This window comes from Anastrepha ludens, chromosome 4 (genome assembly GCF_028408465.1).
Source record: "Anastrepha ludens isolate Willacy chromosome 4, idAnaLude1.1, whole genome shotgun sequence".
NCBI classification, from domain to species: Eukaryota; Metazoa; Arthropoda; class Insecta; order Diptera; family Tephritidae; genus Anastrepha; species Anastrepha ludens.
The window spans coordinates 73452063-73468098 of NC_071500.1; the positions used below are offsets into that span (position 1 = coordinate 73452063).

The following is a 16036-nucleotide window of genomic DNA, read 5'->3' on the forward strand; positions in this document are numbered from 1 at the left end:
AAATGTACGAAGTTTGTACGAGTGAGGTGAATTAGTAAACACAATCAATGAATTTAACAGACTAAAATTTTACTTCCTCGGTATTAACGAAACCTGGGGGTCGATTCTCGTCGAACGTCAAAATGTTTTCATATGAAAATTTTCTTTTCACTGTGGCTATAAAATTCTATATAACCGAAAGGTTTATAAAAATTATGTTTATAAAATTGAAGAATATTATGAAAATATGAGATGTTTTTTAACTTACACAAAGTTTTAAACTAGTATATATATATTGTATATTGTTGTAAATGAACTCTACTTTTATACAAGTCAATATCAAGTCTCTTTGTGTTTGCGACTTGATTTTTAAGTTGTTAAACTAAACTGCCTGTTTTTTAATTTTTTATTTCACATTTTATTCTAACTTTTTTTCATTACGTAAATTAAATTAAAATTATTTTTATGTATTTATTTGAAAAACTGTCATAGCTTTTGTGATATTTTCAAAAACAGTTTTCCAGAGTTTTATAGTTACGAATTAGCTTTAACGTGAAGAAAGTTGTTTTTGGGTGTGTGCGCATGTTCCCTACAAGACAGCTGATTATCATACAGGGTGGGCCATATAGCGTTTGCTTTTTGAACCACCTATTTTTTTGAGAATGGTAACACAAATTACATGTCAAATGTGTTCATAATTTACTTAAAGGTTTGACATTTACGAAATGGGACGCTATACGCTTGAACAAAATTGGGAAATATTGAAAACCTATTTCCAAAGTGGTGAGTTTTCTTTTTCTTTTCTGATTTTCACATCGGTGGCTACGTCAATAAGCAAAATTGTTGGATTTGGGGCTCAGAAAATCCACACGTTACTGTAGAGAAGCAAATGCATACACAACGAGTCACTGTTTGGTTCGGTTTTTGGTCTGGCGGCATCATCAGGCCATTTTTTTCGAAAATGAGCGAGGAGCCGCGGTTACAGTAAATGGCGAGCGTTACCGTGACATGCTCAACGAGTTGTTTCCAAAAATTGAAGAGGATGACATGGACGACATTTGGTTTCAACAGGACGGTGGAACTTGTCACACTGCCAAAGTTACACTCGAACGTTTGGCTACCGTTTTTGAAAACCGAATAATCGGCCGAAATTCCGATATCAATTGACCGCCTCTGAGCTGTGATTTAAGCCCGTTGGACTATTTTTTGTGGGGAACCGTTAAGGACAAATGCTATGCGAACCATCCAGAGACGATTGATGCTTTAAAACACGAAATCGAAGTTGCCATTCATGAAATTGGAGCCCAAACAATCGAAAATAAGCTTAAAAATTTGGTTGATCGAATGGCCTACTGCAAAGCCAGTCGTGGCAGTCATTTGAACGATATTATTTTTCATTCATAAATGACAATGTTCAATCTTTAAAATAAAAAAAAAAGTTTGAAAAAATATTGATTAGTTTTTTTTTTTATAGCCGATTCAAAAAGCAAATTTTACATGGCCCACCCTATATAAGCACTCATATTACACAAAAAAAAAAAAAAAATAAATATACTTTTATGGAGACCTAGCACAACTTGTAGGTATAGTAAAACTAAGAAACATGGTATAGGAGAAATTTCCAATACACCCCCAAAATCTCATTTTATGGCCATAAAACCGTTTTTCAGTAGGTTGATGTGAACAATCACTCCTAACTTCGCCAATTTCCATCCGATTTCGAATTTGTTTCTTTAGTTCGAAAGAACAAAAACAAGCCTTTTTGACAGTGTAATATATTAACATTTTTTCTGAAATGACAACTGCCGAGACTGTAGACGGAAGTATTTGGAATTTTTTATTTTTCTCTATTTTTTCAACTTTGACATAATTTTTACGATATTATCCGATATTGAGGATTTTTTTTAGTACCCTACTGTTATAGTAAATTTAATTTTGCGTCAAATGAGCTATATTTGACTGTAATTGAATTAAAATTAAAAGAGTTGTGTGAGTTATAAGATTTTAGTTTTTTTTTACTAATTTGGTATGTAGGTATAGCTTACGCTAAATGGGAATAAGGACGTGTTTTGATGCGTTATTACAGATACGTAATATTTATTGGAGTGTATATGTATACATAAGAGTACACTGTACTGCATATAACAGAACTGGTTAGAACTTACGAAAATATCTGACATATTATAGCACATTTTTTTTCAATAGAAATATGAAAAAGCTCCCAAGTGTACCAAAGTTCACACTGTACATTGATTAACAAAAGAAGTTTGTTATTATAATTTAACCTTATTAAAACGTCAAAGTTTTATTGTTTGTTTCATTGAAATTCAAGAGATATAAATCAAAACGTTGCCAGAAAAGTCGAATTTCTCAATATTCTCGGATGATATGGCAGCCTTATCATAAACCAGATGATTGTTATTTTTGTAAAACGGACGTAAACGGTCATCATTATAAAACTCGAAAGCACATAAAGTATGCTGATGTTGCAACTGCTAAGAACCCCGTAGTCTTGGACGATATGATTGACTCAACTGCAAGACATGAACTAAAGGAAGTTCAACTCATTGCTGATGATGATCAAACTGATAACAATAAACCTGATGATGAAGAGTACTTTCCGTCTGGTTCTAAGTCTTCAGAACGACACATTGTATCAAATTCCGACTTTCAGGGTCTTTCTCGTGATTTACTTCTATCGGAAAGACAATCTGAAACGCTCGCTTCTCGATTTAAACAATGGAATTTAGTTGATGACGACTTAAGATGAATGATGATGATCGAATTTCTTACAGAGAGTATTCAAAACTAATGAAGAGAATGACAAATGTACCGTACCATACTAAACTCCAAAGGGCCGTTTCCAATGCATTTTTAAATTTGGAACCAGTTCCGCACCGTACCGTACCGTACCTTACCGTACAGTGCTGCACTGCACAATACTCCAATAAATATTATGTGTTTATAATGACACTTGTTATCATTTTCATGCTTCGAAACGCATACCAAATCTCGTAGTAAAAAAAAAAGAAAAAATCTTAAAACCCACACAACTCTATTAATTTTAATTCAATTACAGTCAAATATAGCTCATTCGGCGCAAAATTAAATTTACTATAACAGTAGGGTACTAAAAAAAATCCTCAATATCGGATAATATCGTAAAAATTATGTCAAAGTTGAAAAAATAGAGAAAAATAAAAAAATTCCAAATACTTCCGTCTACAGTCTCGGCAGTTGTCATTTCAGAAAAGTTGTCAACACACTGTCAAAAAGGCTTGTTTTTGTTCTTTCGAACTAAAAAAACAAATTCGAAATCGGATGGAAATTGGCGAAGTTAGGAGTGATTGTTCACATCAACCTACTGAAAAACGGTTTTATGGCCATAAAATGAGATTTTGGGGGTGTATTGGAAATTTCTCCTATACCATGTTTCTTAGTTTTACTATACCTACAAGTTGTACTAGGTCTCTATAAAAGTATATTTTCACTGTCGCACAGTGTTATCATCATCACTATCCTCATTAAACTACACATTTTCGTTCTAGCCATGGGAAAGTTCTGATAGTTTCTCTTTTACCAATATCAATATTCTTATAACCTAGAAATATATCTACTATGCTCAAAAAGGCAAGGCAACTAACCATTTTTATTCTTACAATGTAATAACTGCTGACAACTAAACTCCTCATTGTCGTCATCACAAACATCTTAGCACTAATAATCCAATCTCTCATTTTTGTTATCAAAAAGTAATCAGCACTGATCACAAAAGCTACTCATTTTCGTTTATTTCGTTAAAAAGTAATCAGCACTGATGACAAAACTCCTCATTTTCGTTATCATAAAATGTTTTATTTAGAAATATATAAAATTAATATTTTCTGTATTCATTAGAAAACTCTTACATATTAACTCGGTTATTCGTCCACGGAGATTCGAGCTCACGAATTTTCAATCGCTAGCCGAGTATCTACTCATTCGGCTATGGCGACCATACAACAAACATTACAAAATTTCAAACTAGTAATTTTTTTCAGAGCAGCCAATTATAAGTAAGAGAATACTGGACCACTTTGTCTAGGAGGCATTTATGTATAAATAATATTTATGAATTATATTTCTTACCAAAGAAAAAAAGCTTATTTGAAGTATTTTTATTTCAAACTTAAATATTTTGGTATAATTGAATCACCTTTAAACAATAGTTTTAAACAAATGTAGCTTATCAACAAAAGTTTTTATTAAAAAAGAATGGAAAAAAATAAATGAATATGAATAAATTTTATAATTTATTGTTATTGGTAAAAGCATCGTCCACCATTTGCAAAAGTTGTCTTTTTAGAATGTTCAAAATATCACGACTTGAAATATTTGTAAGGGAACTAACATGTACTTCAGGTTCCTCAAAAACCTCTAAAGAAACCTCATCGTTCGTGGATTTTGGGCATCGCGAAGAGAGCGTCTCAGCACTATTATATTAACAAATTCAAAATAGGATAAAATTTACTAAAAATCGTTATCTTACGTTTTCTCGTCACGAACTCTCTGCTCCAAATCAAGCAAAATAATTATTTGCGATATATAATATTATATTTTCTTTTCGAAAAATCATCTTGAGTGATAAGATCCATTTCTCCCTCGGTAGCTTTGTCAACAAGCAAAATTGTCGGATCTGGGCTCAGAAAATCCAAGAGTTATTGTTGAAAAGCCTCTCTATCCTCAACGTGTGACTGTTTGGTGCGGTTTACCTTACTTTTTCGAAAATGAAGCTGGAGCAACAGTTACGGTGAATGGATTGCGCTATTGAGGGATGATTAACAATTTTTTATGGCCGGAATTGGATGGTATTGATCTGGGCAACGTTTATTTTCAAAAAGACGGCGCTACGTGCCACACAAACAACAAAACCATTGATCTTTTATCAAAATAACACCTCTTATTGGAAAACCCTTTATTTAATCTACAAAACTCTTATAACTCCAATCTGGAAATATGGCATTTGCAAAAGTTGTCTTTTTAGAATGTTCAAAATATCACGACTTGAAATATTTGTAAGGGAACTAACATGTACTTCAGGTTCCTCAAAAACCTCTAAAGAAACCTCATCGTTCGTGGATTTTGGGCATCGCGAAGAGAGCGTCTCAGCACTATTAACAAATTCAAAATAGGATAAAATTTACTAAAAATCGTTATCTTACGTTTTCTCGTCACGAACTCTCTGCTCCAAATCAAGCAAAATAATTATTTGCGATATATAATATTATATTTTCTTTTCGAAAAATCATCTTGAGTGATAAGATCCATTTCTCCCTCGGTAGCTTTGTCAACAAGCAAAATTGTCGGATCTGGGCTCAGAAAATCCAAGAGTTATTGTTGAAAAGCCTCTCTATCCTCAACGTGTGACTGTTTACCTTACTTTTTCGAAAATGAAGCTGGAGCAACAGTTACGGTGAATGGATTGCGCTATTGAGGGATGATTAACAATTTTTTATGGCCGGAATTGGATGGTATTGATCTGGGCAACGTTTATTTTCAAAAAGACGGCGCTACGTGCCACACAAACAACAAAACCATTGATCTTTTATCAAAATAACACCTCTTATTGGAAAACCCTTTATTTAATCTACAAAACTCTTATAACTCCAATCTGGAAATATGGCATCGAACTATGGGGGACAGCAAACAAATAAAATAATGCAACGACTACAATCCAAAATCTTAAGGACTATCATAAACGCAGGCTGGTACATAACCAATGACGATATACACAGGGACCTGAAAATTAAATTTATGGAAGACGTCCTTCGAGAATGCAGCACAAATCATATTCACAGACACATACAAACGAAGAAATGGGAAATTTTTCACATTCAGAACCGCAAAAACGAAGACTAAAACGAATAACCTCGACAGCCCTAGCAGATACTTCATCACTAAAATAAATTTCAACCTCTTCTACGTTTTATGTTATTGTATATAACTCGTATGTGTATTTATCCGTCCTATGTCATATAATTCTTATATGCATTATCCCTCTTATGCAGTAAAAAGAAATGTACTTTAAATAATGATTTAATGTTACGCTTAAATTTCCATAATTGGACATAATTCGACATAAAAATTAATAAGTGTCAAAAGATGTAATATATTGAAAAAAATATTCAGCGGACATAACGCCACACGCTTACTTGTTGTTCTTAACCATGCGGAAAAAATTTTGCTGTCCTTTCCGTTCTTTCGGAAATATTCAAAATTTATCAATTCATAGATTACATCAAAAAACGGTATTTTGCGGAGAGAACACTGAGAATTGACGGAAAGACTAATGAAATGGCTCATAATGAATGAATAGTGATATTTGAATAAATGAATTGTATGGATTTTCAATAAAAACTAACCTTCGTTCTCGATATTAGCGCAGTTTACTATAAGTACGAATGGCCTGGTATAATGGCATTTGTAAATTATAGGCATGAAAGCTTTTGTTTAAATGATCTAAATCTACTTTTCAAAAATTTATTCAAAATGAACTTACAGTTCCTTGGCATACAAATTATGCGGTATTGACGTCTTCACTCCTGCTCCATCACCGGTATCATTGTCGCATGCACATGCACCACGGTGATTCATCCGTTCAGATAAAATCTGTGCATCTCGCAAAATCTATTAAAATAATTTTTTTTTTAATAAAATGTATTATTTCTAACATTTTTTCATAACTTTATAAATAAGAGACCAAAATTAATAATTATATAATAGTATCAGTCATTCACTAAAAATGGAAATGTTTCACAGATGCGGTACATAATTAGAGGCTCATCAATTTTCTTTTGTATTTTTGGGCTATTAGAAAATAGCATTCTTTATTTATAGTTTTCGTTGCATTTTAAAATGTAATTTCCTTTAAAATTTTAAGATATACATATGTAGAGTCCAACGAACAACTAAACCAAATTTCTCAAAAGGTATAAATTTATAATTTACAAGAGGCTAAAAGTAATAATTCATCCTTGACGGATGGCAAAGCCGAAGTTTGGCTCTTGGCAATGAAGTTCTATGGTCGCAGTGGTATGAGATGTTATCTAATATCATTTGCCAATTGCTACCAACTCTTTGAAAACTATATAACACTCAACGTAAATTAAGTATGTTTGAAAGCGATAATGGGGGCAACTTCTTCGTAGGATTATATATTATATTATATAAACGTTTATTTTAAACGACGGTTCGACGGTTAACGAAACGAAACCGCAAGCATCCATTGCTTTTCCATATTACATTCTGTTGCCTCAACATAATTATTTTTCAAAATAAATACCATCAACATACCAAATACGCCGACCATTTACAGTATCAAAAAAAAAACTCTAACGACGCTAATTATCATGATCATACTAAACACATCTATGTCCAGAATTATTTCATTTGTGACATTGTGACGGGGATGAGGTTTACGTGGTGGTTCAATCCAAATCTCATAAGGGCTAACTCACCACGATCTAAAAGGGGAGGCTCCACATGGGGATTGGCTAACCCCCTAACCGCGGAACGACGGAATTGGTAGCCATTCAATCACCATGTTAAGATTACCGTACCAACATTCCCCTGTTATTCCCTACCCCGGCATCTTATCACTTCCTTTCCTTGTCCCCATTATTACTTTACTTGACAGTGGATATACAATGCGCTTTTTTCTTTTCTCTTAGTCAAATGTGGAGGATAAACAAGGATTATCTGCACGAGGTAATCTCCCTTTGTGAATATCCTCCCGTCGACCAATCGGTGGCTCGGGCATCGGATATGAAGGGCCGAACCCCACATCCCCTTACGTCCGGAACTGAAGATCAGGTTTTCGGAGGAAACACGCCATTCGCGGTGAAAAATCGCACATTAACTATGTCAACGATGAGCAGATTGAGTAAGAGCGATATACCGATGTCGAAATCAACTGAGGCAACTAAACAATCTTTGGAGGATGTGGAGATGGCGGAAAATCTGTCAATAGACTCAGACGCATCTCTAGTACCGAGCAAGTCTCTCACAACGGTTAAACCTGGTGCGAACCTGAAGAGTACTGGTGAAAAAGCTGAAGTTACTGGGGATTCGAATGGAGGGACCTACAGTTTCAAGCCGACTCCGAACGGCAGATATTTTTATGAGGAGCTTTTTCATGGCAAAAATACACTCGGAGATTTGCCATTGCCTGCCGAGGGGCGACCGCTATTAGAAAAATGTTTTTCTTAATTTTGGTGTTTCGCCGAGATTCGAACCAACGTTCTCTCTGTGAATTCCGAATGGTAATCACGCACCAACCCATTCGGCTACAGCGAGGGGTCTCAAGTTACTGGAGTTTATTCTACCAACCAACCAACCAATTAAACCAACTTTTGTTCCCTAAAAGAAGACAAGGGGTGATTGATTTAACATTTACCAATAGGTTAGTTGGTAACACACTCTTTCAGATCATCGTCTTATCGAATTCCACCTGGAATTGATACTACATATATAAATACTTTCTGGTGGGAATCCCCGAAATATGGACTGGGACAGGTATGGTGAGCTTGTAAAAGAGAGGATACCAAACCTGAAAAAACTTAAATCAATAGAAATAATTGAAGATACTACTGAGAAATTAGAAGGAACATTAAACAATTGATTTGAGGAACTGTGCTCAACCAGGCAAAGCAGACAAGGGAAAGCGGTCCCTTGGTAGAACCCTGAATTTTCGGCCCTACAAGCCCAAACAGAAGTAGACTGCACCAATCATCGACTTACACAGAGAAAATATAAAAAAAGTGAGGTAGGCCGAACTTGAATCTTAAGAAATTTCTGTAGTACAGCCGAAGAAAGGAAGGAAACAGCTACACCGCTGGAAGGCTGGATTCCATTCGAAAGCCTGATTACCAAATCGGAATCCTTTAACGCTCTACCCGAAATCCATTTTCTGGATCTATATTGCCAGTCACAGAGGAATCAATAAGCCTTTCCTTATCTTCATTTGAAAACTTTAAGTCTGGACCTGATGGAATATATCCAGCAATGCTAAAGAAAGGAGGAAACAGGCTAACTGAGGCTCTGAAAAGCTCCATAAATAGGATTTCTGGCACGAAGACGGAACTTCGGGACACAGAGAAAGATGGTATCTGAGCAGTAACCTCTGTATTTGATACCTACGGACGACCTTATAGTAAATAGTTTCATTTGAAAGCGTGAGCAATGGAATAACCCATAGTGCATTCAAAGAGGTTTGACGGATATTTTCTTTACTGATGGTTTCAAGAATGAAATAGGTTCTGGAGCCGGATGCTACTTAAACGATAGTAATAAGTATCATTACGCAATGGGAGGAATGGCAATTGTGTTATCGTGGGGTACCGGTGGCGTGACAACCGAAGTTGCTATGTATTAATGCTACGTTTTTATTTTTGTAAAATATAGTAATTGACTAGCAAAAATAAAATTATTGAAAATCATAATTTGTTTGGGCCTCTGACTATCCCTAACTTACTGGTCCTGAGCCTTTCTGTGGACTCACGAAAAGCCACATTAATGAATTCCTCAGGAAATGGGAAGAAAGGAAATTTGCTGCACACTGGCTAAATTGTGCCGGTCAGCGTCAAGCCAAACAATTTCTTAGTCCCAACAAAGGAATATCAGACAAGCTACTCTCACTAAACAGAGTAGATCTGCGTCTTTTAACAGGATACCTCACAGGTCACTGCAGCCTGAGGTATCATTTAAATAACATTGGTCTATCAGAGACCAATGTCTGCCGCTTTTGCGAAATGGATATAGAAAGCTCAGAACATGTGCTTTGTGAATGTCCTGCGCTGGGCAGACAAAGACTTCACCACCTTGGTGGTATCGTAGTATCTCCATGTAATCTTTGGAACAACAAACCCACAATAGTGCTAAAATTTATAAAAAGCCTGAAACTCTAGGGTCACAAAAATAGGTCTTGCACAATAGATCAACTCTGGTCGCAGTGCGTAATGGCATTCTAATAATAATAATCCCTAACCCCTTAAAAGAATTAAACTTTGTTTCTGGAATATTAATATTAGGATCAAAACGTAATATTGTTATCTATGTATATTGATTTTGGTACCGAGGCCATATAATTACCATCTGTTTGAATAATGAGCGGTATTGGAGTCTTGTTCTGGGTTTATAAGTATAAAAAATTATGATATAATATAATGATTTCCGAGTGTATTTCTGCCTTGAAAAAGCTCCTCGTAAAAAATATCCGACATTCGGAGCCGTCTTGAAACTGTAGGTCCCTCCATTTGTGGAACAACATCAAGATGCACGCCACAAATAGGAGGAGGTGCTCGACCAAACATGCAAAAATAAACATATATGTATGTATTGATTTATTTAAATAAACTTGGAGGGGATGTTGTTGTTGTTGTAGCATCATCACTTTCCAATTTTAAAGAGTTACAATTCATTGTAGTTGAAAAAAACATTGTGTTGCCGGATGTACACATTAAAATAAAATTAAGAACAAGAATAAAGTATTTGAGTTTAGTATTGAAGATGGGAATGGTGGCTATCGTGCCTCCGTATTATACACTTGCGTATGACGTTTTAATTTGAGAGTTTTTTGTTTAGGCCGGCCGCCTACCCAAAAAGGAATTTGACGCAAAAATACTATGGATAACGTAGCTGGAATTGGACTGATGAGCGTTGCTTCCATGAAAGGCAGCTAAAGGCCGCCTCCGTGGAAAGGATTCTAAGAAAAAATTATAAAAATTTACAAACAACCTCTTACTGTAGCAGCATAAACATTCTCCATACATGTATGTATGTAAGTGACAGTACTTGACCGGCTATAAAACCGGGTAGTTTCAGTCCCGTCGTGGGAACGCAAAAATTCTACAAATTTAAGTTAGTTAACGTCTCTGTAAAATTCTAAGATTCTATATCTGCATTATTGTTTTGAGGTAACTGGCAGCACTCACTTTTCGCCGAATTATACAATTTTGACACTAAAGTACTTAAAAACTATAAGGCTTTGTAGAACCCAGTTTGCAGATTTAGGATGGGGATAAATCCCTCTATCCCCCTTTACATCCTTTTTTTCAAATATTGCGGCATTCTACCGAATATTCCCCCCTTCTCCATCCTTAAACTCAAAGTAGAGGTATCATACGATAAAGTCATAACCTTAACCTTATTGGTGTTCTAGCCATAAGCAGCAGATATTCACTATCATATTTGTGCATTTCGAAGTGCAGAAACTAAAGAAAAGATAATAACATGTATACCACAATGCAGCAAATCACAATGCAACGCTATCCAAGGCTAAAATTTAGTATAATGTATATCGCTTTGGAAAAAACGGTAAAAAGGGGGTGATAGAGGGGTGTATCCCCATCTTAAAACTGAAAACAGATCCTGCCGGAGGCTTATAGTTTTTAAGTAATTTAATGTTAAAGTTCTATAATTTAGCGAAAAGTTGGTGTTGCCATACACCTGAAATGAAAACGACGTTCGCACGCAGGGATGTTCAGTGGAAGGTTCATTGTAAATCTGCAGTATTTTTTGCTGTAATTTAAAGTTGTGAAATAATTTTGAAAATAAAAACATACAACTCATTTAAACTTAAAAACAATGATATTAAGCGTATCACAAAAAATAATAAAGTAATTAAAATTAAATTAAATTAATTAACACAGTATTTTTGCGTGGAACTCCTTATCGCGTAGGCGGCCTTCGGCCGCGCTTCAAAAAAATAACCCTCATCAGTCCAACTCCGGCTACGCAATGCACAGTATTTTTGCGTAGAACTCCTTTTCGCGTGGGCGGCCTTCGGCCGCGCTTCAAAAAAATAACCCTCATCAGTCCAACTCCGGCTACGCAATGCACAGTATTTTTGCGTAAAACTCCTTTCCGTGTTAAAACCATTGAACCCAAAATTAAAACGTCATATGCGTGTATGTAGTAAGCAGGCACAATAATTAAAATTAAATTAAATTAATTAACACAGTATTTTTGCGTGGAACTCCTTATCGCGTAGGAGAAAACGTTTCCACGACAGTCGGTTCTACGTTACTGAAACGACCCGGATCTATATCCGGTCAAGGACTGTCACTCCAGCAGCATTCCCCGTATGTAAGTATGGGGAATGTTTATGCTGCTACAACAACAACAACCCCCATTCCCATCATTAACACTAAACTCAAGTACTTAATTTTTGTTTTCATTTGCAGGCATCCGGCAACACCATACTGTTGTAATTCCAATCTTCTTCTTGTTCGCGCTTAAAATTGGAATGTGATTGCATAGTCAAATGAATTTGCATTTAATTTTAATAGATATAATTAGAATATTAGCATAAAAATCGGTAAAAACACGCGTGGGAGTGTATATTTGGTGAATTTTAGTGAAATGTTAAAAAATATAGAGTGTAATGTGGCAAATTATAGTGAAGTTCCCGAGGGCATTTTGAATGTAAATAATTAAAAAATTATTATTTCCCGAATAATTTAAAGTTATAAAGAGTGTTCCTTAACACCTCACTAACATCTCCACCAAGTTTCATTAAAAAAAACATTATAGTTTGCCAGAAATTCCAAAATATACATTGTTCTAAATTCCAGCCCTATCCAACTAGTGATGCTTAAGGTGAAAAACCAAAATTGAATTGAATTTATTCTTCATTTTACTGACAGACACATATTTGATAGAACTTTTTTTATACATTTTTTACACTTTATATATTTTGCATATTTGGCAGTCCTTAGTTTAATCTCAACCAATTGTCTTTAGAATGTGCATGACACCAGTATTCTCTACCCCACTCCCACGACAGTCGGTTCTACGTTAAAGCTAAAGACTACCACTCCATCAGCGTACCTAAATATTTATGAGGAATAAATCCCATAAATCCTAGTACACGAAAGAAAAATTAAAAAAAAAAATCTTAAGTTTTTACCTTGTGTGACTGTGTCCCGTCAATAGAAACGATAAAGCCGACCCCGCATGCTTCATGTTCATTACGAGGGTCGTACAATCCTTGCGCACTAGGAGCTTGCCATGACATTTCTTTAGAATTCAGTCCGTTTTTGTTCACTCCATCACATTCTTTCTCACTAATTTTGAAATCATTTTTAGCTCCCAAGACAGAATTCACTTCGGTGGTAACCAATCCGTAATCATGGGTGATACTCATTTCTTTGGTGTATATTTACCAATCACTTATTACTTTTCAACTCGATTTAGGAGCACCTGAAACAGATAGTATAGCTTTTTACAAATGCGCGATCAATAATTTATCGCAAATAATAATTGCATAAAATAAATGTGTACCACGCAGTTGACACGCATGCCCATGAAGTTAAAGAAAGCAATAAGCGAAAGAAACATTTTAACGCTAATTCCATATAACACAAGGAAATCGTTTATCTACTCTTGCTAAGATACATACTTATCACGACTAGAATCCCTGATTTCACACAATCGAATGAACAAAACGGGGTAACAATCAATTGCACATTAATAGCTCAACATATTTAATATAGTTCCATCGCTATTGGATCCCATAAATAAACCGCATACATCAAAAGTCGATATAAATAAACTCCTATCGAATACCGGAACTCAAAGGTACATGTTCTACTAAGGTACACACATTTCTTTCGAAAAACGAAAGAACTTGGCAAGACGAATTGAATCCAGAAGGTGGCGTCTTCTAAAAGCCGTTGCTTTATTTTCACGATTTTGACAAATCAGGCACCCTAACTATATAAAATAAACAAAAGGCTGAGAAATCACATGTTTGTGAAAATTCAATAAATAGTTTGCTAATATTGTGATTTGAAGGTTTAAACTAAACAAACTTATGAAAACTAAGTCCCGCGTGTTAAATTGTGAAAGCACGAACTATAAACATACCGAAAAAGTTTTTTATACGGATAACACCTAGGCAAAACGGTATGTGTGTACCCTTGCTCTTCGTAAATAAGTAATTCGTCTTCCATTTGTTTGTTTATTCTAAGGCTCTTACGACACGGCGAATTCAGGAAGCGCAATCTTGTATTCCATCATTCTTGGGTTACAACCAAAGCGAATTAAGTACCTTAGGTGGCGCCATTAAAAAACAGTTACTTTACTTTTCGCGATTTTGACAAGTCGGACGTCAGCTCCCTTCCAAATACAAAGCAAACAAACGAAAGAGAAATTACACGCTTGTAAAAATTCAATGAATAGCTTCGTAATATTGTGATTTTACTAAACAAACTAATGCGAAGAGAGTGCCGCGTGATAAAGTGTGAAAGCAAATAAGAAGATTCCTAAAGCAGTTTCTTTACGTTTTTATGCGGAGGACGCTGTGGAAAGAAATAATGCTGTGTGCGTTAAATTTCTTGTGTTTGGTTGTTATCGTTGTTGTTGCTTTAGCAAATATACTCCCCATACATGGATATCAACACGGGACGTTCCCGCTTGCGTTTGGTAGTTTCTCTTGCTTTCACCTCTTAACATACAAATATTTCCTCTGATTTTCTTTGCATATTCTCAGAGCATGACGCTACAGCAAATTCGGAAGGAGCAAACTTGCACAGTTCTCGGATTCTAGGGAGCTAAGGCTAGAACAAAATACATTACACAAGCTGTGTTTACATTTACATTTACATTTATTGCAAAGGTGATAGAATTAAGATTACAACAAAATTATTTGTTTATTAAGAGGGAGAGTAAGCAAAAGCAATATAAACTGTCAAACATTAGAAATTATACACATAATTTCTGTCAGGGTCGTTGACATAAAAACGAAAAGAAATGCATTTGGAGGGATTTTTATAACTCATACATTCGAAATGAAACACGCACCATTTTTTCTCTAGCTTGTTTAATTTAAAAGTCAAAAATCGCAATATTAGAAGCCAGTCAAGTAATAGAAGTCAGTAACTACTATTTACCAATAAGGAATTTCTCTTCGTTTTGTTATATATATATTTATATAATTGGCGCCTACACCCTTTGGGGGGTTTTGCGGAGCTCCTCTTATAATGATAGTTCAGTTATTAAGAAAAAAATGTTTTCTTCATTTTGGTGATAGTTCAGTTACTAACTGTAAATCTTAAATTTACATTTGCTTTGTTGCTTGTCCACAGATAGAAGTATGATATATGCATGTGACTTGAACGATTGTGCCACTTGGCAAACGCACAGTATTATTTATTTATTTTCTCTCAAGTCTGACAGTCGCATTTTAGCTTAGTTGTTTATTATTTTTATGAGATAAATACTATTTAACAAGAGGTAGGGGAAGCAAAAACGAGCTCCAGTGCTCTTGTCTGACACAAAAGTAACAACTTTGACCGAGATGACTGCTTAGCTGAAAAAAATTCGCTATGTCGACCCCAATTCGAATGAGAGTTGGATTGACTTATGCCGGATTTTATTAAATTTCAAACTATTTTCATTCAAGTATAGATGAGACCAAACGCTATCCCTTTGCTATATACAGATTGCTCTTGGATAAGCGGGTTTGAGTTCAGCTAAACGACACCTGCTATTCGTCACAGTGAATAGGTGAAAATCAGTGCCATTTCAAGTCAAAATAGAGGTAATTGTTTGGCGGAGAATAGCGTCGATTAATCTCAGCATATTAACATTAACTGCTTACTTTCGCTAAAAAAATATTCCAACAGTTTGATTCAAAAATTAACAGTACTTCCAAGATTCTGTACTCATTTTTCGATTAGTTGATACGTATGTTTGATAAGTACAAAGTGCAACACTTATCAGCTTTACTAAAAAAAAACCTATCCAAAACTGATGAAGTGATAAGTAGCAACGTCACACAGAAAAAATCTGGATTTTTCTAAATCACTGTCGCTAAGCTGTGACAAGCTTCGCAGCAAATTGGCAGCACAGCCTTTTCCACCATCAGTAAATTTGCCATTGAAAGGAAAGCGCCAAAAATAATCTAAAGTCATTCAAGCCAATGGTGTGACCACCAACCTAATCAAAATTCCTAGAAAGGACATATGTATGTAAAAAATGGTTCGATTCATTCAACGGATTCCGCCAAAATCTGAAG

General features: G+C 35.1%; 1 protein-coding gene across 2 annotated transcripts in view; it reads right to left on the reverse strand.

The window, feature by feature from the left end:
• The window catches only part of LOC128859793 (uncharacterized), a 52708-nt gene extending 39164 nt beyond the window's left edge, over positions 1 to 13544 (reverse strand). Inside the window, exons 1-3 of one of the 2 annotated variants that reach the window (XM_054096877.1) lie at positions 13418 to 13544; positions 12926 to 13218; positions 6518 to 6645 (exon numbers count right to left, since the gene is read on the reverse strand). In XM_054096877.1, the coding sequence (XP_053952852.1) occupies positions 6518 to 6645; positions 12926 to 13162 (365 nt within the window). In that variant the 5' untranslated portion in view covers positions 13163 to 13218; positions 13418 to 13544. Of the gene's footprint in view, positions 1 to 6517; positions 6646 to 12925; positions 13219 to 13299; positions 13397 to 13417 lie in introns of those variants that run through there. The other variant, XM_054096878.1, reaches the window with a different exon arrangement.
• Between the last annotated feature and the right edge of the window lie 2492 nt (positions 13545 to 16036).